A 23,605-nucleotide genomic window follows, 5' to 3' on the forward strand; every position below is an offset into this window, starting at 1 on the left:
CTTTGTTTGATTTCGCTAAGAATCACTTTACTTCCCGCTGTATGCTTTAAATATTGATAACGTAGAAAATCAAAGAGACTTCAACAAATTCAATACATATATTTAAAAGTACACGAAAGACTTACTAGTAAAAATGACTAATATAGAAGAAATATATAATAAGAAAAACAACACAGCAGAAAAATGTAGCAGTAATTTTCACAGGCTCAACATTACATCAAATTACGATAAATGAAATATAAAAAAAATAGTAGAAAAGGGGGGATTCAGATATTCATAGCATTCGAAGGCTAAAGGAGGAAACACTCTAACGCAGAATAGAATGAAGAAATATACAAATATCTAAATGTAATATGTATATAATGCTAACTACAAATCTACACAACAACACAATGAACACGTCAGCTTTTCGTGGTAGACATTTAGAAATATAAACAGTAAAGATTAGATATAAAAATGAAGTAAAAGTGAACATGTATTTGGTTTCCATACAAATTTGATCTTCTAAAAATTGAAAGAGAAAGGCCTGCGATAGATCTTCTATAAAATTGTATTTTAATCTACATGATTAAACATAGACGGTTTGTAAGGATTTGTGAAAACATATAGCTGAACAGCACCAGGGCATGGTCGTAAGTTACAGTCGCCAATATCAGTCCAGTCTCCAGAACAGTTCAGTCCGCCATTGTACGGGCCGTCACACGTCCGTTCACGCATTCGCAGACCGTCTCCGCAACTCTCGGAGCATGCTCCCCACTCCATCCATTCGTTGAAGAGGCCATCCACTACAATCCATAATTATTTAGAGTAATCATAATTTGACCAAGAAATTTTACGCTTGACACTTCAAAATCCGAACTGAACTTCCGTGTCGACAATGAAATGCCATAACTAGAAAAATTGATTAGGGACGAAAATCAAATTTTGTTAGATAAGCAATTGTTACAACTGATTTACGAAGCAAACTTATTTTCGTTTGGTGTGGATATAAAAAGGTTTTTAAAGATTAGTCTTGCGGCACGGAATCGTTCAGTCGGCAGTGTTGTGCGCCGTGGAGCTGTGACATGTGTCTATATGTTTATGGTGATAGCTTGGTACAGTATATTTTGTGGAGCTAGGGGGCATGGACTATGCAACGCGTGGTTATATATCTTTGTTACAAAGCATCAAAAGCATACTAGGGCCACTATAAACTAAATCAGCTGTTTTAATCAAAATCGACCTACAGCTAAATCAATGATATGCAGCTTGAACTGACGAGCAACGTCAGAAGAACGATTAAACAAACCATACTGATCTATATATCTCCGACCGTTCTGAAATGAAATATTTCACATTATTATGGTTTATAACAGTCTGTAACAAATTCACATAATCTTCATTATTTTGATATATGTAGCTATAATTTACTTGATCTCGATAACGACATTAAATTCTTAAAGTCTGCAAGTTTATATTACCATCATTAATAATTTCTTGTCAAACAGTGTGTAACTGTTTCTAGGTCGATGTCGTGTTCAAATAATGGAATTTTGCTTATATAACTAAGGATATTGCAGATATAGTTTTCATGTTTTATGAGATCGTTATCGATCGTTGGAAATAAAATTGATGAGAAGTCATGCTTACTGGGACATTTCTGTTCGTTACAAGAGGCATACTCTTCCGGTGAGCCGGTACAATTAGACCCACCGTGCGCCCCTAAGGTACATATACGGTAGCGATATTTGGTTCCACCTCCACATGTCTGTGTACATGTGTCCCACAGCGACCACAAACTCCAGTCACCGTCCACTGTAATACACAATCAAGAGACACTTTAATCTTCCGCTGTGGTTTTTTGTTTCCTTAAGGAATCGTTTGAAATTGATAATTTGTTGAGTTGATAATTGTACAATTGTATGATACAAGAATGAATTACCTGGACATGGGTCTATGTTACAATTCATGACCTCAGAATCGTCGCCTTGGCAATCCAGTCCCCCAAAATAAGGACCAAAGCAGGTCCTTTTCCTAGTTTGTTGAGCTCCGCCACAGCTAACTGGACAATCGGACCACCCTGTCCACGAGGTGTAGATGCCATCCACTGTGGCGAAGATATATTCAGTATTACATATATAACTAAAGAAAATGTTTGGATACTGACCATCGTAGGGGAGTCATACTATTACTATCAACGTTACCAATTGTAAATGTTTGTGAAACTGTTATCTTTCGACTGATGAAAGATGCACTTGTTCTTTGTTCTTCCCTTTAACGCTTGTAGTCACGTAGTTTATAATGCTGACTTACGGTATCGGATATTTTTATTTGATATCAATGTATTATCATTTAAATAATTGTTTCTCGTAAATTAAAGATATCATATGGTGTTATGAACACGTGATTGATATTTAGTTACCTGGGCAGTTTGTAGGGAAACATCTATCAGATTCCTGCCAGTCTCCCGTGCAGTTTTGTCCACCATCTATGGGGCCATCACACTGACGATCTCGATATTTAGTTCCGTATCCACATGTGACGTCACATGCTGACCACGTAGCCCAGGGCAACCACACCCCATCAGCTATAAAATTGCAACTAACATAGTTCTGGTGGTTGTCTCTGATTAAACATGTAAGCCAAACCTTTTCTGTGTGGTAGGAAGCAGTCCTTACTGTTCTTAAGCCAATCAGTTAAAGCAAAGCAACAGCTACATATTTCACTTAATAAATCATCTTGGAATTCATTTCGCTATGAACATGTCTTGTCAAAGCCTGAATAATTTTGTCATCATTTGTTAAATATTGAATATTTAATAATTTGGTAGAATTTGTTATGTGGTGGCCTATGTGTTAGTTAGTCAAAACCTGCATTATGAGTTTTGCTAAGTTATACTTTTTTTAAGATGTGGAGTCCATAGAATTCCAATATGAATATTAGTGTAAATCTTCAAGGTGTCAAAAGAGTTTATAAGCAGCTATGTATACAGTTCATACATATGTGTATAGTTATAAAGCGACTAGGCTTGTAGTCTATAAAGCAGAGTGATAATATATAGCAGTTCTATTGAAGCACTACATTGTAGTACAGTATCTGTGACATAGTAGAAATACAACTTGCAATATTCAAAGAGGACCATGTTGAGCATCACCAATATTTTTTTTGATCGCTCCCCTTAAATTTACATAAGTAATAAAGGTAAATTTACGGGCATGTATATCAAGTACACATGGTTACATTGTCTGGCAAATAGATGCCAGTGTATGCGGTAATATACGATATCAACATGGTAAAGAGAAGTTTTAATTGCAACAATCAGTCATGGCTGAGCAATCCTCATGTCAAATGTTCACTGGACGTTTCCTCGATTCAACAATTACTGTATTAATCTATCGGTGGATATTTCTATTTACTTTGACCAATACCAGTAATCTACTTGACTAGTCGAAATTGCTATGTTTAATTGATATAAACAATAAATCCCGAGTAATATGGAGACACTATTGCAGAATCCCAAAAACTATTTACAGATATTCATTTGATGAAGCAAGAATGTCAACAATATTACAACCCAATATATAATGCAATATTTTCATATCCTAACTGTTTAAATTTTCAATGTACTGATGGTACAAAACACTTAGTAAAAGTCCTGTTACAGAAACAGATCCATGACTGAACAGCAATTAGCAGTATTAAGATAAGCTAGACAATACGTAGTAGACACGAGTAGACAGATAGAGGGTCGAGAGAGTACAGATTTACGTAGGTAAACGGGTATAACACGGGTGACGAGGCCTTACCCGGGCAGTTGGAAGGATTACAGAACATGGTCTCGTCCGCCGATCCCTCACACTCAGATCCGTTGTGGAATGGACCGATACACTCCCGTTGACGGTACTTGCTGCCACGCCCACACGAGTGAGAACATTCTGTCCAATTTGTCCAGGTGTCCCAAACGCCGTCCACTATATCAAAGGAATATTATCAACATGTGTCATCTGTATAATTTTATTTGCATAGTAGCTAAATTAATGAAAAAATCGTCACAAGTCGATTTATGTGCGTCCATTGAAGAGAAGCATCAAGTGAGAAAATACAGTTTGTATAAAAACGAGATAAGAGATACCAAAGTAAATGTCTAAATTTATGTTACCAAGAGAGAAAAATAAAAAGTACAGACCACTTTTGTTAGCAATTGTTTGATAACGTTACTTACCTGGACAGAAGAAGGAGTTACAAAGTCTCATATCGTCCTCTGGCCCTTCACACTTAGCGCCTCCGTGAAACGGCCCATTACACGTGCGGTTGCGCGTCTGTGTTCCGTTGTTGCACGTGAGGCTACACATGGTCCAGTTAGACCACATTTCCCAGATACCGTCAACTGTAACAAACATTAACTATCACTGCTGGACTTCCTATCAAACACACTATCGCGTATTAATTGTTTAATTAATATGTAACCTTTATTGTAATGATTGAACAATATCGATTCGGTTTGTCTTAAACGGTATCATGTCGTTATATATATATTCATATAACACAGTTTTCTTAAATGAAAATCGTTGTTGTGTTTCATTTTGTTAAACTTCGTAGCATGAATAAATTACGTTTAAGGACGTAAACGCTTTCCATAAGACTTACTGGGACATTCGTGTGTATTACAATCTTCGACCTCCATGTTGGTTCCGTTACAAGGCGCACCGCCGTACAATGGCTCTGCGCAGTCACGTGTTCGCCACGTCATGCCACCGCCACAGCTGACATTACAAGAGGTCCAGTTGGACCATAACTCCCAGAATCCGTCCACTACAAAACAATGTGTCAAAATCCAAACCAAACGGGTAAGGGGCCAAATACAAACCAAAGAAATACACACGTGGATAGTCATTTCTAACGTGTCAATAGGAGTGGATTGTTGAAGGAAGTAACATCGTGCTTAGGGCAGACAACCCATGCTCTATACATTAGCATTCTTCACACAAGTTTTATATACTCCACATATAACACCCTGAAATATGGTGACACTGTTTTTTGTTGTTGTTGTTTTTTTGTCGGTAGTGGTGTTTTTTGTTGTCTTTAAAAACATAAACACTAGAAATTTTCGTTCGTGTGTTTTTGTGTTTTTTGTACTTCCCATGTTTCAGGTTGTTGTGGGACAACATTTTCATGAGTATGAATATCACACATCATGCGGAAAGAGAAGGAATCACACTGCGGAGTATAAGCTTGGATCACTGCAACTCTTTGAGAAATAGAGCCTCGAAATACCCGGTATGTCAGCCATGCTTCTCTACTTGATCATAATATACACATTAGTTTCTGATCATACTTTACATATCTATTACAAATGTTTATCCACATAGTTAGTTTAGTCAAATATTGTTTAGTCCAGTTAAAGCTCCGGTTGAAATAAATTTTAGTGTGAACTGTTGATGACCAAGTAGATGTCGCTAGAGTACCGGTTGACATCGAGGCAACTGACCGGACACAGATACCGACCTGGACAGAAGTGAGTGTTGCATTTCCTTTCTTGTGTTTCTTCACCAGTACAATTGGCGCCTCCGTAATAGGGCCCTTCACACGTGCGCTCTCGATCCTGCAGACCACCACCACACGTGACGCTGCACGTCGTCCAGTTTGACCACAATGCCCAGACTCCGTCGACTGTGAACAGGTAACAGGACAAAGCATGAGAGTATGATATAGTGTCATACTATAAACAATTATGCACGTGCTTCTAAACATATTCACAAATATTGCTAAGTTCAACTTAAACGTCTACCATTAGTTATATAGTTCTGTTTTGGTTTTCTTCCTTAACAATAAAACACGAGTAACTAATATAACAGAGTTGTACTTACTAGGACAGTTGTGCATGTTACAGTCTCTCTGCTCTATGGGCGGACCACCACACTCTGCTCCATCGAAGTAGGGCCCTTCACAGTCCCGGTAGCGTCTCTGTCCGCCGCCTCCACATGTGACGTTACACGTGTCCCAGTCAGACCATTCCTCCCATACACCGTCCACTGAGACAAATTATACTCGTTACTACACCAAGTGAGTTTTATATCTCCTCATAACATTTACATTTTATTCTCCTCGTATCGCGCATTGAATATGAAATCATGCACAAAATACAGATTAACTAGATATTGTTATCATGAAATTAATGTATCCTCAAATAGAGGTATACTATTTATTTATGTGTCTACCTGGACAATTCAAGGTCACACAGATTTCCTTCTCGTAGTATGTGCCTGTACAGTTTGCGCCGTCGTGGAAGGGACCAAAACAGGTTCTGTGTCGGTCACGTGTCCCGTTGGCACACGTGACAGAACATTCGCTCCAGTCAGCCCAGGTGTTGAAGATACCATCAACTGGAAAAGTCACAAATATTGTATTAGTGTTGTAAAAGTTCAAATACAAATGTAGTATATATGTGTTGTCAACTCACTAATATTGTCCTATCGTTGTAAATGTTTGTATTATTGTTGTACAAACAAGACTTTTTGATTTCTGTTCATTCATAATAAACTGTAACAGGCTGTAGTACGCCCAGTCAGAGTAATGTACCAATCATGTCATTTCTCTTCGAGACTGAAATACACAATCTGACCATGTGTCAGTGCACACTACCAATGAATGCTACTTTTCAAAATCTAATTTAAAATACCATTTTTAAGCTAAATTTGAGCAAAACGAAATAAAGGGAAAGCTTGTCATTTTTCAAAAATTAAACCTCTATAGTAAGAAGATTAAACCTCATCATATATCACAGACTTTACTGTGATATAGCATAGTAGTGGTTAGAACGCATAATCAACGTCTGCAACCGGTGTAATTTTGGGCGAGCGAAGACATGTGGTGGAAATTACTTCAGCTAAAACTCGGAAAAATGCAACGCTTTAATAGTATGATTAATAATTTTTTTCCGCGATTATAAAGACATTCATTGTGCAAATGATTCCATATAAAACGTGTGGAGAAATGTCAATATGTTGCAAGACAAAATGTCTCTTATACATGTGTCATTTGACAATAAAATACGTAGAAATCCTATAACGGATACTGTGTTGATAAACTGTCAAACGGATTTAGGACTTCAAATATAAAAAAAAAGGTATATCTTTAAGAAGACCATGTAAGCAACTGGCCAGTGGTCAGGTTTACGTATCTCTTTATCATGCTGAAAAACTTTGTAATTTTTCACTTATTTCGGATGTGATTGAGATCTTTAGTCTTAGTAATTAATGTATACGTATGTATTCCTGCACGACTTACTAGGACACGGGAAGTCATTGCACACCCTGGTATCATTGCCCGGTCCGGGGCATTTCGCTCCGCCATGAAGAGGATCGTCACACTCACGTGACCTGTTGGAAGTTCCGGCGCCACATGTTACAGAACAGTCCGACCACGTGCTCCATTGTTTCCAAGAACCGTCCACTGTTAATAACAATAGAGAGGGTGTGTAGTACACACACTGAAGATAGATTACTTTTGATTTGATTTATATTTTCATTGTGAATCTAGGCCACCCATGCGTATCCAGATTTAAATATGTTATTAAATAATACGGACAGCCTTATCCTGGATCCGAAAGAAAACTGATGTTGCGTTACAAAAATAAGAAAACTGAAAATGGAGTATTCGTCCTTTGATGAAGACAAAATAATGACACAATATCGCATATGACACACATTCCGTGATGCATGAAATATATTCATAGGATAGGGCCGTTAGTATGCTGTGAAAGCATATCCCTGATACCAGAAGCAGAAGTTAACATGTATACCAAGGTGAGCTCGGCATTTACGATTATCTAAAATGATGGTCCACTGTCTAAATGATTACCATTTTTGTAAAATTATGACACTCTGATTTTCAACAGAGACAAAACTTATCGACATACCTGGGCATGAGAAGGCGTTACAGACTTCGCTCTGTGATGGCACACCAGGGCATCCAGCGCCGCCATGAAGAGGTTCGTTACACGTGCGGTTTCTGAACCTCATGCCGTAGCCACACGTAGTGGTACACGTGCTCCATTCGTTCCAAGGCTCGTATTGCCCATCCACTGGTAAGTGCAAAGGAGAAATCGACGATCTTTTTTTTTAGAAATGCTAACATTAAAACGGATTTTGCATAAATAAATAGATTTGATTTGTACCAATAATGTTGTAGAGGTTTACAAAACAAGAGAGAACGAACCATTTGATGTGTATGATATGTTGTTGAATATGCGCCTACCTGGACATTCTCGGGGGTAGCAATCTCTGTTCTCCTGTTTCGGTCCTTCACATGCTTTTCCGTTGTGAAGAGGTTCGTTGCACACCCTTGTCCGGTACTGTGTTCCATTTTCACACGTCACAGAGCATATCGACCAATCAGACCATGTCAACCAATAGCCATCCACTGCATCGGTAACGTGCCATTAATCAACCAATCAGAACTCTTTCCCCAAGTCCCCATTGAATTTACCACCCACATAACATGTCCATAAACAATGTGATCACATAAACACTCTAAAATTCACGAGGAAAAACATAATAGCATGCCGAGTCACGTGTAGATTTAAGGAGTGCAAACCAAGCAACTCCATGTTACAACGTAAGTCTTCAGATAGATTAAATTCTGTGGGTAAGCGTGCGCGGCGGAGGAAGCCACAATCAAGATCCGCCATTACACGGTATTACTCGAGTGGACATATAGGTTTGGATGGCGTAAATATATGTGTCTGTGATAATAAGAAGATATGACTGGATAGACCTGCCGTTGAAAGCAGAATTATGTTTGTACCGTATATGGACATTTATGGTATGCGTAGAGAATATCAATACATTGTACACATAACGTAAATGTCGTCAATTATCTAAGTACGTATTCGGCTAAAAGTCATATCTTCCTCCCAAAGAGCGGAGGTAAGGATGGAGTGGGAGGGCGACAAAACTGACCAGGATTAATTACAGAGGTCAAGGGTTAAATGATGTGATGTAAGCATGATAAGGGACACGATGTGCTGATGTTGTAATCTTCAGTACCGCTGCACGGCCATGCATTGCAGGCCTGAGTCTGGGAGGACGGACTGCCTATACATGGAGCGGGATTATAAAAACACTGGCGGGACCGAGCTTGTAAACCTCCTCCACAATCGACACTACACGCAGACCATTCACTCCAAAGAATTACTACAACAGTAAGAGCAAGGTTGACACTCATCTAACTTCCTAAACCTAGTATACAAGTACCATTGACTCGTTTCGATGCAGAAGATGTAGAAAGAAAAAAAAGGAAAGTTCGTTCTAATGACGTTTTCTATTACTAATGAACGTCGCGACTTTTCATTGTTGACATGAACTGTTACGTAGAATGGAATGGACGATTATCACAAGAAATGGTTCCATTTTTCAGCAATAAATGACTAAAAATCGTCTATTTGCAAATAAAGAAACATTGTAATCACTTCACTACGCGCTCTTTTAAACACGATTAATTGCGTTTGCCTTGATTTCCAATAAAGGCATCCATTCGCCAATTTCCTCATTCGTTTTTCGATACCAATTACCGAATGATAGATAATGGTGCAAGAGTGCAGTATTCTATTAAAACTGGTTTAGTTACTTCTAAAGGCTCCAACATATCAAATTATTTAACGGGACAGTGTATTTTTCAAACACAAAAAAGTTTTATCATCGCAATAATATCACTCGTCAAAGTTGAGCAGACACTCACTAATATATTTTTTTCGGGACAATGCGATTTTTTCACCAGAAGGCATGTTTTGAAATTTTACCTTTCAATAATATAGAATGTGTACAATAATGTGACTCAGACTTTAAACTGAAGAATGATTTGGATATTTGGTCTAAAAAGGACATAATCAAAAATTCTGTTTCGGCTTAAATATATCCAGTTACATTTTCAATATTTGACTGTATTTGAATATGAAATGGTCAAAATTAATCAGAAGTTGCGTAAGTTTTAAATCACTGAGAAGAATGGGATTTTATAGTATACTTATATCACATTTAAAATTTTACTGAATGGTTTAAAGTACATATAATAAGGAGGCGTACCTGGACACATGATCTCGGTACAGGGTTTGTATTGAATATCCTCTCCCGGGCAAGGTTCTCCTCCGTGATTGGCTGGTGGGTAGTCACATGTCCGAGTTCTCGTTCTTCTCCCGTCTTCACAAGTGACTGAGCATGCACTCCATTCCACCCAAAGAGCCCATGCTCCCTTCACTATTATAATAAAATGAATAATATTGACAAAGTTGTAATTGTATAGAATTATTGCTAATGCAATATTGCTTTACAAAACAAAATGTATTTTGTATACACATGTCCATCATGATTACTGTAGAGAACACTGGTGTGTCCATGTCTCTAAGGAAACAGAAATGTAAAGACTCCGTTTCGTCCACAAACGCATGTCCTTTTCAAATCGAAAGGTTTAACTTTCACCGTTCAAATATTCTTCCTGTTGATTTGACGCAGTTGAAATGCCATTGTCTGATTATTTGCAGGTACTTGTGATTATTTTTTCTACAATCCAATAAATATTGTAGCTGCATGACGTCAACATATTCGAATAGTGGCAGCATAGCTGTGCGATTAGGAGCTGACCTGTCTGTGTGGACGAAACAGAGGTCATGTCCACTTAAAGAAAACACATTCTAAGTTAACATAGGAGATTATTGAACAAGCAGTTATCAATCTTTTAAAGGACTGGAAGTAGATTTTTTATCGGGAAACTTCAGAGAAGTCATTGTTTCGACATGGCGAGCTCTCCTCCCTTCTTCCTATTCTCAAAAGCAAAAGAGAGGGATGCCATTTTACCGAATGTTAATTTAGCACCCTAGACGTCTTAGATACCCTATACTCACTAGAATAGGTACATATACACATAGACAGTTACACATTTTAGTTCTCTGTCTATACACCGTGACCATATAACATACCTCTACACTTGACTCCAGCCGATCCCGGACACGCGTCAGACTTCTGTCGTGGACATTCCTGGATAAATCGTTCATCTCCCTGGCAAGATGTCGTCACAAAGTCAGCAGAATCGTCAACCTCTTCATACGAAGAATTCTTCACCACTGCCACGGGTAAGGTGAAATAAGAAATCAACAGTAAGTCATTAGTCTGGCATATCCGACATATTGCTAAAGATATAGAAACACTTTTTTAACATGACATAAATGTACGAAAGGTACTTGTGGCATGTTGCACATATTTGGAAATATTGCATCTAAGACACGGCACCTTATGAATCATCAACTTTACTCCCATCAGAGAAAAACAGATCGGTGTATGTTTACTTAAGTTTATTTACTACGCTACATGTCCAAAGACAAAGAACTGTCCTACAGATATCGACTTAATAGAAATAGACGCTTCAAATGGATATATTTGACAACTAAAACACGTTCAGGAGTGTGTTGACAAGGAAATGAACAGCAGTGGTCAAGAAACAGTAAATATTACATTAAAATATTATTTTATGTTGTGACAAATATTTGACGATATTTTTCCGTACGCAATTTTGTTCTTCGATTAATAAAATTTAATATAAAGAACAATTATAAAAACTTTGAAAATCGTTAACTTGTTTCCATGTTGAGTACATAGATAACATAGTAATCAGACAGCTCGTGCTATACAACTTCCCAGAGATTAGGTACGTCTACAAGCATGTGGGAATTAGATTAGGAGTTCAAGGTCAAAAATTGATATACATAAGACAAAAGTAAATCATTGCGGGCTTACCGTCGAACGCTCCTAGGAATCCGTTCTGTCTGCACACAATTTCTGCTGATGTCATGTTCCAGTTATCTTCACAGATTGGGTAGAACATCCGTGTCTTTGAGTTCCACATTTCAACACGTCCCTCACCGAACTCGGGGCCGTTGACAAGCCGCACGGCGCCTACACATAGCAATGCATATTGTACTTATCTTTATATTTGTATAGTTTCAAACAAATACTTGTAATAGGAATTCAATTATTACCTTCATAAACTACTGTACAAGCCACTTATGAAACCATAAATCTATATTACTTGGCATTAACATTGGAACCTTGCTTACTTTGGCACTTGATACCTTCACAGGTACCATACTGGATTGTGTCCCCTTTACAGTACCGATCCACTCCTGGTACGCCATTGTATAAACACGTCCTTGACCTTTGTTTGGTGCCACGTCCACACGTGTGGTTGGTAGTACACACACTCCATTCTCCCCAGTTGTCCCAGACTGTAGAAAAGTAAGTTTAGTATAGAGTCCTCTGAACTTTGAAAGTAGATTCTGATAATATAATGATACATGTAAATATATCAAGGAATATCTGTATTGTTTCAATAATACTGCACAGTATCAAGATTCCACATTGTAGCCCCATACCTACACAATATTCTACAAGGCTTCAGTATTTTTTACCAATCGCAAAAGAGGATTGCAGATCATCGGATTATGAATGTATTGTTGTCTGTCTACCGAATGATATTGAAAACATGCTGAGAAAAATACGAAAATCGCGAAGGATAGATAGGTAAAGGCATTCCGAGATTATTTGGCGGGAAACAATCATGACGTTTATGAAATTCTAGCTGAAAGATGCCGTAGGCCTTTGAGTGAAGTTGAGGGATGCGAGATACTACTTCAGTAGTAATTTCATATCATCAGTAACGATAGAATTTAAGCAATGTATGTATAACTCTAAACAATTCGCGTAAATTTTCAAATTAATATGAATATTGTTTGTTGATTTGAATTAATTATGTATTGAGTTCAGATAATGTATTGCGAAGATGTTTCATATAATAAAAAAAATCCTTCGAAAGGCGATCTTTCTTATTGCCTCAAGATTCGGGGAATATGATCTCTCTCAGGTTAACAGATATTGTTTGCACCTAAACAATATCAATAAATTATATTGTATAGTGTATCTACAAGGTAGCCCCTTATCTAGACAATATTCTACAAGGTTACCCCTCACCTAGACAATATTCTACAATGTAGTCCCTTACCTAGACAATATTCTACATTGTTGTCCCTTATCTAGACAATATTCTACATTGTTGCCCCTTATCTGGACAATATCATACAAGGCAGCCCCTCACCTAGACAATATTCTTCATCGTTACCCCTTACCTAGACAATATTCTACATTGTACCCATTACTTAGACAATATTCTACATCGTTGCCCCTTACCTAGACAATATTCTACATTGTACCCCTTACCCAGACAATATTCTACATGACAGCCCCTTATCTAGACAATATTCAACATCGTTGTCCCTTACCTAGACAATGTTCTACATTGTTACCCCTTACCTAGACAATATTTTACATGCAAGCCCCTTACCTGGACAATATTATACATATCATTCCCTTACAGGACAACACTAGTCTTCCCTTACAGTCGACATATATACATGTAGTACAGTTCCTTACTTGGACATTTCTTAAATGGACAAAAGTCATAGTCTTCTTCAGGTCCAAAACAGTGTCTGGCGTCGACGGACGTGTCAGTTTCTTTGTCCATACACTGACGTATCCGATGTCGTCGGCTGTTTCCACAAGTAGCTGAGCACGCGCCCCAGTCCGACCAGTCCGACCATTCTATAGTGTGAGCTGTCAAAGGGAGAATACTGCATCACAAAGCTGAAATATCATATAGGTCAGTTTGCTTATCATAATAACGCATTATATGTAACTAGGTTCTCTTAAAGATTCCTGATGGAACTGTCGTCGATGTAGCAGAAGACGTTCACTCTTCCTGGACATCTAGTCTCGTTCTATCTGTACTTTTTTCATGAATTACCAAGCAAATGTTTTTTTTATCATTTATTGTACCCTTGATTGATCGTTTTTGAGTTTGAATTATGGTTCTGTTAAGTCAATATTCTTGTAATTATGAAATACTTGAGTTTAGGTTGAGATGCGCTATAGCCAGGGAATGAAGTTGTATCGTGAGTAGAATGAATAACATCTTGTTTCTCTTTGACTAACAAATGACCCCCAGACAACTCCTTACAATTCATCTCCTAAGATTTGTTTGATTTGTTTTTCAATAAGCAATCATCAGAATACATCATGCATTTCTAAATACCTTTAACGTCACAGTTGGTTCCTGTCCACCCGTCGGCGCAGAGGCACAAATACGTCCGATCCCCGTTGATGGTTTGAGTGTCCAGACAGCGGCCACCATTCTGACATGGGAAATTTCCACAAGGACCCACGGCTTTCTACAACGACATAAACTATTAATGCAACACAATATGACTGAGAACTGAGATAGAACATGGAACAAGTACACTACATACTAGCAGTACGTTGTATATGCTTCTCTCAAAGAGGTAAAATCGTCAAAGCAATCTGTAGTTTGGAGCCACATCTGTCAAAGAAACATCTAGTACCTTTAAAGAAGAAACCATCTACTTAAGACAACGTACATACCATCAAGGGACAGTTTGAAATGCGAACTGTTTGGTATATGCCACTATATTACATTTTTACGATTGATTGGGAGATCGGATCCGTATTTGATCAGAGCGATATCTGTCACACTTAAATATATTAAAGGTTCCAGCAGTATGGCTGTCTCATGCATGATATTTGTAAATGTCCATGTGAATTTAACCGCAACTTGCAATAGAGTAGACGAAATAATAGATGCTTTGTTAACCAATCTTTGTTGGAGTTATGTGATGTTTATACTATATTAAATCTGATATCAGTGTGAAGATATCACATTTACATGTACATATATGTGTGTTATTCACAAATCGAAACGCATGTTATGTTTACTGCATTCAAAGCTGCAGGTCTGTGACGATACAATTGATGTTACTATTTTGACACTTGAGAACATACACTCATCTAACGAATTACATTTATAAAGTTTTATAAGTAGACCTTGTCGAAAACGGTAGAATTGTGTTAAATAGCTCGTCATGGGCGCACAGCTTTGTTGTCAAGCGGGGTGTCATAGGAATTCATTATAACTTACCCACAATGCAACATCACTGTTATAGCTGTAGGTACTTTATTGTTAATTTCTATGATTTTGATGTCATTCAAACGCTTAATACTATATAATTAATATAAAATTAGATGCAGGCATTTTCATTTGTTTTAACACTCATTAAACATATCATTTCTGGTGTATTTGTGAAATATTTATGGGAACATAATCCTGATTAGTAAAATGTTGTCTCATTGATGGAGACAAAAGAAACTTCCGTGAACGAAAACTACGAGTAATAAAAGTAGTATTTCTCCAGACATATTCTGAAAACGTTTATCAAAATACAATGGTTTAAACTCTCGTTTTGTTATACATAGAAAGCGTGACGTCACTTCACGCTTTTGTTTTGATAATGAAAAATGTAGTTCCCTCAATCGTCGTCAAAACGTTGAAATAAATATCCGTCTATTGAAAAGCTGAAAGGACATAAAAATGGAACCAAACCCCATATATTAATACATGAAATATATAAAAGATAGAATATAAAAAGGGTATTTTATTAATAATTGATTTATTTAACATGTTCAATAATTTTTTTTATACTTTATGAATACTTGTGTATTTATGGCGTTCTAGTGCCTGGATACATTCAATAATGGACTGATATTCGAGACAAACTTCGCCATTATTTTGTACATTCATGATAAAATTTCTTTCATCTGTGTTTGAACGTTGTGTTAAACTACCATTAGAGATAAGGGGGGAAACTCGAACTGGGTTAACGTGGAGGTCGCTGGTCAAGAGGAAAATTGAATGAAGTATACATGTAGGTAATGCGCAAGTAGTAGCAAATCATGTCTATTTAATTGTATCTAGCGGAGAATGGTTGGAAAGGAAACTAAGGGCAATAGAATAAATTGCCCCTGAAATAGTTTTGCTCGTGAATATTTCATCCCAAAGCAGACCTTTAGATTAAATAACAGGAAGTGGGTTGGTAGGAATTACAGCGGAACATACATCGATAGTATCGATCTGTACCATGGTTCTACTGTGGTTTACAGGTATCTCTCGTCATTAATTAATCCTATCACGACTACCTATGTCCGCTCGGTACGATATGTTTGCGTGTTATGTCAATATGGCAACGAGGGCGTCTAATTGGCTAATCGATAACACGCAGCGGGACTATCACAAGGAATGGGCTGCATGCGCAATACTGTTACATTATTGCAGCAGAAATACAGTGATGGTTGTTTTTGCGGTTACAATCAAAGCGCTCCAGGACCAGCAGACCATCTTTAGAATTCTGATAAGCGTCCATGTCACATGTCATTTGTTATGTAAACAAACCGTCGTTCTAACTAAAAGTCAATAAAACGTGGACAAAGCATGAACAAAAAGTATATTAGACTTTTTTATACAATTTTTCTGTCATAAAACGACACAATATACGACAGTTCCACCACCATGTTTGACCTTAAGAGAGGAAGACAATTTACCCTACGTTTAAATGTTGTTCTAGTAAACATTGATTTTAACAATAACTCGCGCTACTACTCAAAGCTGTTTGCAAGATGATTGTTAACAAAATCGGCTGTATATCCCAGAGAGCCGGATCTAAAGCTCAACTAATCATTGCATAAAGGACTTTGCATCACATGGCATGACCTGGCCCTGTGACTTCCGTGATTGACCTAAAACCCAGACTGTTACTAGATAAGGCGAGTCGATTGACCTGAAACCCAGACTGAAATGCATCTGGTGAATTCCCAGTCGGCAGGACGTTTGTCTCTTATTCCCAGTCGGCAGGACGTTTGTCTCTTATGCCCAGTCGGCATGACGTTTGTCTCTAATTATTTATGTTAAATGTTTTATTCGAAATCCATGATATCTGCCTATCCAGACGTATCTGCAACTGGCGTTCAAAATGTTAAAATCTGTTTCGTGCAAACCACACAGATATTTTGTCTGTTTGTGTATTTGATGAATATTAAAATAGTAATGCTTGTTTGTGAAATCGAGGCTATTACGGTAATCGAGTAACATTTGAATGGTTTTATTTTATTTTTTTTTAGTCCTCGAGTATTAGTGTAAACATGCATGACACTTTAAACAAAATAATGATGATTGGGAAGATAACAATGTACTCTATATTTCTTTTAAAGCTATTCTATATCCAACGATCTCAACGTATAAGAAGTGATAAAATATTACAATTCCACGGACTTTTTCTTTACGGGAATATCATCAAGCATGTTCTATCCGGCAATCAGTGAACAGCAACTCGTGACAATATTTTCAACTTCCTACGGCTGTTGTACCTCCGAGATTCTCTGAAAACGTCTGCCTCTCCAACACTCACAAGGAACGAAATATCGAACTATCCTAGACTGTGTTTCACTGCACTCCCTCTCATGTCTTGTGATGTTGCGTGTTCGGTATGCTTCTGTTATGCAGGTGTTATTTTTTGTGATATATTGTCGTCTTTAAATATCAATCTCGGGAAGCTTGCCGTGTGTTTAATTTTGTATAATACAACATTATAGGAATGTATTTCCTTAATGTACGACCAATTCATGAAAATTGCTGTTAGTGTTAAGTAAAATTCTATTCCTTAGAGAAGCTGGATTTGAACTTTTTTCCAATCAACGAAACGAAATGACGACAATGGCTTTAAAAAAATTCAATTACATTTTCTATTCTACTGTTTATTAACTAAACTGCCAGTAATTCCTAAGAACTTTCTGAACAAAGACAATGTTGGTTCAATACTTGCAGTATAAAAATTTTGGGGGGGGGGGGAATCTAGATTTTGCTACCAACAACAATTTTCATTTGATTCTGTAAGGACAAAAGAGAACAAAAATGTCGATGATTCCTGAACTATTTTAAGACAGTATATACAGGTACTCACGGAGTCCAAAGAGAAAGCGTTTCGGAGGTGATACTCAGCTGTCGGCGTGTCTGTGACCTTCAAGTCTTGGGGGTACTCGATTTGTGACGCGTCGTTCAGCTGACACGACCGGATACTGGCGTCAAAGTTGAAGGACTGGCACCTGATGTTGAGGAAACACTCCATGGCGCAGTGGGTAACCTGGTACTTGGTACTAAACTCCTTGATAACATGGTTCTCAAAAACCTTTCCCGGGAAGGACAGCTCATTATTCCGAGTAAATCTGGCCTTGATTACACCATACTGTGAGGTAGTGGACACTGTCCCCAACCCCACGGACACCAGGAGACATACTACTATACGTCTCGGTATCATTGGGTCAAGCGATTTTTCTATACTCAGTAATGTTTTCCTATGTCCGTACAAGATGCTGTCTTTCCCCTGTCTGCCCGTTCGCCCAGAATCCTCCGGCCTAGATCAGTATGGCCAGATTAATAATTAATGTAATTATCTACCTGTTGAACATAGGTGTTGTTCAGATACCCGCGATTTTGATATTGCGCAGGTAAAGTCAGAAGTAAGAAATGCAATCGAAGGTTTTTGAATAAGTTATGAGTTTCTTATTCCGCCAGAGTAGTAATGAGCCACAGGAGGGTACAGGTAGCCAGGTATATTGGTCATGAAGTTGGTTTAAGAAGGTAAGAAAGCTTGGAAGGAGTGACGGGGGCGCCTTGGATAGGAGAAAAAAAATACATATGATACTGGGATTAAAATAAAACAATGGTACAGGTAAAGCGCACATCATCATAAAAAAAAGGCTGGATGACGATTTCTTGATGAACACTTCGATACTTTGATATATTTAAGGTGAATACAATATCCTTTTGTAGGGTGGTTTTTTTTTTGTGCCATTTCATCTTTTCGACTTTCCGACCCAAAAAGACGAAAATTAACAAACCTTATTTTTCGACTTTTCGGGTCGAAAAGACGAAATTCAAAGTTTGTTAATTTCGTATTTCGAAAAGTCGAAAAGACGAAATGGCACAAATCAGCCACCCTACTTTTGCCTCTCTCTCTCGTATATAGCCCTTTGTAATTGAGCACTGAAGGCTGGTATTTGGTCTACTTTCTTTTAACACTACATATTAATGATTCAGTATATCTTGTCCTGGAATACACTCGGTAGATGTTTACCTGTGTAATAACCCCGGAAATGACCACTGGCTGGCTAGTGTTAGACTAGACACTTCAATCAGAACAATAGTTTACCTGTGTAATAACCCCGGTAATGAACACTGGCTCGCTAGTGTTAGACTAGACACTTCAAGCAGAACAATAGTTTACCTGTGTAATTATATCGGTAATGACCACTGGCTATCTTAGTTTAGTTTAGTTTATTTCCGAATGTAGCACAACATATAGGAATTACATAATACATAAACGTACATTAAAATTCATTTGAACAAGATGGCGCAGAACACAACCGATATAATTATAATTCATACCATTACACACATGTATATAACACACTCTCTAAAGCAAGCAAAATAACGAAACTTGACAAATACTGTCTAATGCAATTCAGTTATTGAGTAGAATATTCTTTTGGACGAAGTATGCATTAGGTATTTACTGAAATTTCTTAAAGTTTTAACATTTTTACTTGCATATAATTCAATTAACTTGAATACAGAAGGGCGGCGATAAAAATACGGCTTGGTGTACAATCTTCTCAACTCTAAATAAACTGGACATAATAATATGAAATGGGTTTCATCTTCAACTTCCCTTCTATTACATAATACACACAGTCTCTACCAGTTTCAACACTTAAATCGTGTGCTTGTATTCTAAACTTAGTAAGTACATTTCTAAATTTAAATTGAGATACAACTGCAATTCAAATCGATCCACAATATGCTGATATAAAATACATTTAGAAGAATTTTCGAAATTGTTTCTCAACTCGGATAAAAATATCATGCACCCGTTGTGTATATAACAGCAAAAAATGTTTTTCATTAGGAACACACTTGGTCAACCAGACGTCATAAAATCCGAAACTACTAAGCTCATGCTTTACACGATACATGAGATTCATTTTACATCTTGACTTTACTACGTTAAGCTCTACAAGTTCATTATAACATGATTTTAAAACACAATTATCCGTGTTCAGAAGTTTAATCCAATATTTTAAAACAGAAATCTTGTGACTAATTTGTAAACGGAAACCATGGAAGAATTGGCGGTCTTTTTTATACTAAGTACATTTTTTAAGAACAGTAAGTGTACTTTCTCCAACTATGGTGCCGGACAAAATCCCTAAACTTCACATCCATAGTTCAGTAAACATGAAATATATGTATCAAATAATGACAATTTAGTTTCACAATTTAACATAAATCTTTTCATTTTCTTGTTTAACAAGAAGTAAGATTTTTCTGGCTTGTGTAGCAAGTTATGCAAAGCAACAGTAAATTCACAATTATAAATAAAAATTAGACCAAAGTTAGACCAGCACTTTAAGCAGAACAATAGTTTACCTGTACACATGTGAATTTATAAAACTAGGCCTAGGACAGAAATACGTCGACATTTTAATCGTATTCCACATAATTTATTATAAGATTTTACATATCACCAGGAAAATATGCTTTTAATTAACAATTAACTTTAACAAACTGTACTCTAAAAATAATCGGTATAACACGTGTAGATGTCTAATGTTAAACTGGTTTAGAGCGTTTCACTGGAATTTTTAGGAAGTTACACGTATAATGCCATTTAGACCACGTCTTCAGTGCGCTTCTCGATTTTTTTGTCTACTGTCTCCATGGACTTTGTCTGAGTGTGATGGGGTATTACATAATTGTGATGTTTATCAGAACAGTGGGTGAAATCGAAATTTCCTTGTTTATGCCAAACGAAATATTAAGGCGTTTGATCCCAAATAATGTTTATCTTTCAAAACTTCCTCATCACGAAATCCATGTCAACAAGGCAGATAGACTTTTGAAAGATAAACATCCTGACAAATATTGTTTATTTATTCATTTATTTGATTAAGTTGGGTTCTATCTCAGTTCAGCTTCAGTTGATCATACAAATACTAAAACATATATTTGTTTGCTTGAGGAGTTCCTTCTTATTTACTGTCATTTGTATAGAATTATTTTTCATCATTAACTGTTAATAAGGAATTTCGTACCACGATGAAAAATCCACCTTCACTAAGACATGAAACAAGAAATAATGACGGATTTGAGGTATTTAGCTTTCAATTCATTGATTGGAATACGCGAAACATTGTGGTGTTTTTAGTATTTCTATGTTTGCTGTTTCCGAATGGAGAGACTTTTATCTGCCGGAAATGAGAACGGGATAACTATTAACTACCTTTCTAATAACAAGCAATACAGATAGTCTACAACCTAACATACAAAGGCATAAATGTGTTGTGGGAACAGAAAGATGAAAGAATTTCGATACATGCAGCAGTATAGAGAGAGCGAGTTAGACAAATGCCTATAAGGTACGAGATCCAAAAATCGATCGCGTCATTTAAAACAAATAGTTACCAGAATAACCGCATTATAATTGAATGTTAACACAACATAGAAAGGGGTATGAAATTAGATTTTTAGCTTCAATGTGTTTATAGAAAGAGATGAATGCTTGGTACGAGATAAATACAATATTCGGACGACAACAATTAGTTTTATTGGTACATGCAATGCACCATATTTGACAAAAAATACATATATTTAATTATGCTGCGAAAGCAATTTTCATCCCTGATCCCATCGTGAAAGTCACAACGCGTTTTTGAACTTTGAGATGAATCCTTATAAGCTTAAGAATAGCGTATGTTTGTATGGTTCAAACTTCTCTTATGATACATTTTTAACATCACATGAAATTGGGGAAGACCTCAAGCACAAAGTAATAATGAATTCAGACAATTTGAAATGACTAGACTTGTTTAAAACCACTGGGATTATAAAACGTCACGTTTCGTTAAATTAGAACTGACTATCCTAGCACGGCGGCTCGCGTTCTTATGACCGAGAATGAAAAATTAACCGAAGGACCCAACCTCTTCATCACCTTCTATTGACAGGGCAAGAACATCGTCTTTTTGAGAATTCAATACATGTTTTCATAAGTTCGATGGGCGGTCGTTCTCTGAATGTACATTATTATAGCTACGTCCTGCTGTCTTATGTTTCTGTATTGAGTTGAAGATCTACTAATCTATCCGTCGTACAGGCTTTTGTAGCCGACTCCGGATCACTGAACTCAGGACTGTTCATATTTGTGACTGTGTATATTTATGTGTTTGTATATGTTAAGATGTTAAATGATCTGCCCTAATACATACATATATAGATATATCAGTATCCCTCTGTATTCTAACGTCGCTTCCACTATTCTCTATGGAGAAGTCTATATTGTGGGAATGGATGGGATTGCTTGTGAAGAATGTCTTTCCTTTCCTAATGTGTGATCATTTAGCTATCTCATCTATGTTTTAGTGGTTTGTTCCTTGGTAATATTTTGATGATATGTTGTTTGCCTTATATAACGAGGATTCTACTAGTCTACTAAGATATTGAGAATTTCACGTTCTGACTGCACTGCTGAACGGAATCCCGTACTCTTGAGTGCATAAAGAAAAATATGAAAGTTCGATTCTGACCACAAATTAAGTCAAATTTCCATCTGTGGCTCGTTTTTAAAAAAGACCTTTCCATTGGTACCAAATATAACATATTTTGCTGTATATTGCCCTAACGGATACATATAATGAGCAAGGCTTTATTCACACAATGTTACACACAATCAAGCTTGTCATATTCAACAAAATATATATACATCCACCTACCATGCAATAATCTCTTTATAACATCGTCACTGGTTGATGACGGGGATACAACAATGGTTAACTGAAAATTCAACTACACAGTCTCCATATTTGAACTGTCTGACCCTTGGTGGTACAGCGTTTCTGATTGATTGATCAGAAACATTCCGGTACCCGTACCATTCAGTGACAGACAGTCCAAACCTGGAGGATGTGTTGTTCACTATTCAAAGACCCAAGGAAGTTTTTATAACAATGCTGCGTGAATTTATTTCCTTGGACTTTGAAATTTTAAACGCACAAGCTTTGGGTATATTGGAAAAAGAAAGGAAAGAAAATATGTAAACTCAGAAATAATGGAATTTAAACTTTGATCGATATAATGGCCACTGTAATTGATTCACCATTATGTGACGGAGGAGATTCGATGTTGGAGGGGCTCTCCAGACTTTGGTGGCCAGAGATATATACTGATCACATGTTTGACCCTTGGTGGTCAATTTTGTACATATATTCTGCTGAAGACACTAGTACTTAAAATCCTACGGTTTCCGTATAGTATTGTGTGGTCTCTTTAGCAGGTTCTAAATGAAATTAAACGCTGACAGGGGTACTCCCGGTTGACACACTGTTACAAAGTATGTGTTAAAACGGTGACTGAGATACTTCCTGCTGGCGCAATGTCATAGAACAAATGTCATTTACAATTGCTGAGATGCCCCCGGTCTGTTCATTGTCACCGGGTAAGTGTTATTCTTCTTGATACACGAAGGGTACCGGGTACGAGGAAGGAGAGTGAACTACATGTATGATGTATCACAGCTAAAACGTAACCGTAAAACGGTGTCGGGAATGGGTTAACAGGAAGCGAAAGG

At 37.1% G+C, this 23,605-nt stretch overlaps 1 protein-coding gene across 3 annotated transcripts in view; it reads right to left on the minus strand.

The window, feature by feature from the left end:
- Positions 1 to 18,304, minus strand: part of LOC117325762 (SCO-spondin-like) — a 31,762-nt gene extending 13,458 nt beyond the window's left edge. Inside the window, exons 1-20 of one of the 3 annotated variants that reach the window (XM_033882205.1) lie at positions 17,885 to 18,304; positions 14,113 to 14,248; positions 13,455 to 13,634; positions 12,086 to 12,253; positions 11,766 to 11,924; positions 10,952 to 11,095; positions 10,062 to 10,232; positions 8,236 to 8,400; positions 7,898 to 8,062; positions 7,267 to 7,431; positions 6,198 to 6,362; positions 5,847 to 6,011; positions 5,485 to 5,649; positions 4,627 to 4,791; positions 4,202 to 4,366; positions 3,786 to 3,950; positions 2,402 to 2,566; positions 1,922 to 2,086; positions 1,630 to 1,794; positions 621 to 785 (exon numbers count right to left, since the gene is read on the minus strand). In XM_033882205.1, coding sequence (XP_033738096.1) covers positions 621 to 785; positions 1,630 to 1,794; positions 1,922 to 2,086; positions 2,402 to 2,566; positions 3,786 to 3,950; positions 4,202 to 4,366; positions 4,627 to 4,791; positions 5,485 to 5,649; positions 5,847 to 6,011; positions 6,198 to 6,362; positions 7,267 to 7,431; positions 7,898 to 8,062; positions 8,236 to 8,400; positions 10,062 to 10,232; positions 10,952 to 11,095; positions 11,766 to 11,924; positions 12,086 to 12,253; positions 13,455 to 13,634; positions 14,113 to 14,248; positions 17,885 to 18,238 — 3,457 coding nt within the window. In that variant the 5' untranslated portion in view covers positions 18,239 to 18,304. Of the gene's footprint in view, positions 1 to 620; positions 786 to 1,629; positions 1,795 to 1,921; positions 2,087 to 2,401; positions 2,567 to 3,785; positions 3,951 to 4,201; positions 4,367 to 4,626; positions 4,792 to 5,484; positions 5,650 to 5,846; positions 6,012 to 6,197; positions 6,363 to 7,266; positions 7,432 to 7,897; positions 8,063 to 8,235; positions 8,401 to 10,061; positions 10,233 to 10,951; positions 11,096 to 11,765; positions 11,925 to 12,085; positions 12,254 to 13,454; positions 13,665 to 14,112; positions 14,249 to 17,884 lie in introns of those variants that run through there. The other 2 variants (XM_033882207.1, XM_033882206.1) reach the window with 2 other exon arrangements.
- Positions 18,305 to 23,605: the final 5,301 nt, after the last annotated feature.

Source organism: Pecten maximus, chromosome 4 (assembly GCF_902652985.1).
Source record: "Pecten maximus chromosome 4, xPecMax1.1, whole genome shotgun sequence".
NCBI classification, from domain to species: domain Eukaryota; kingdom Metazoa; phylum Mollusca; class Bivalvia; order Pectinida; family Pectinidae; genus Pecten; species Pecten maximus.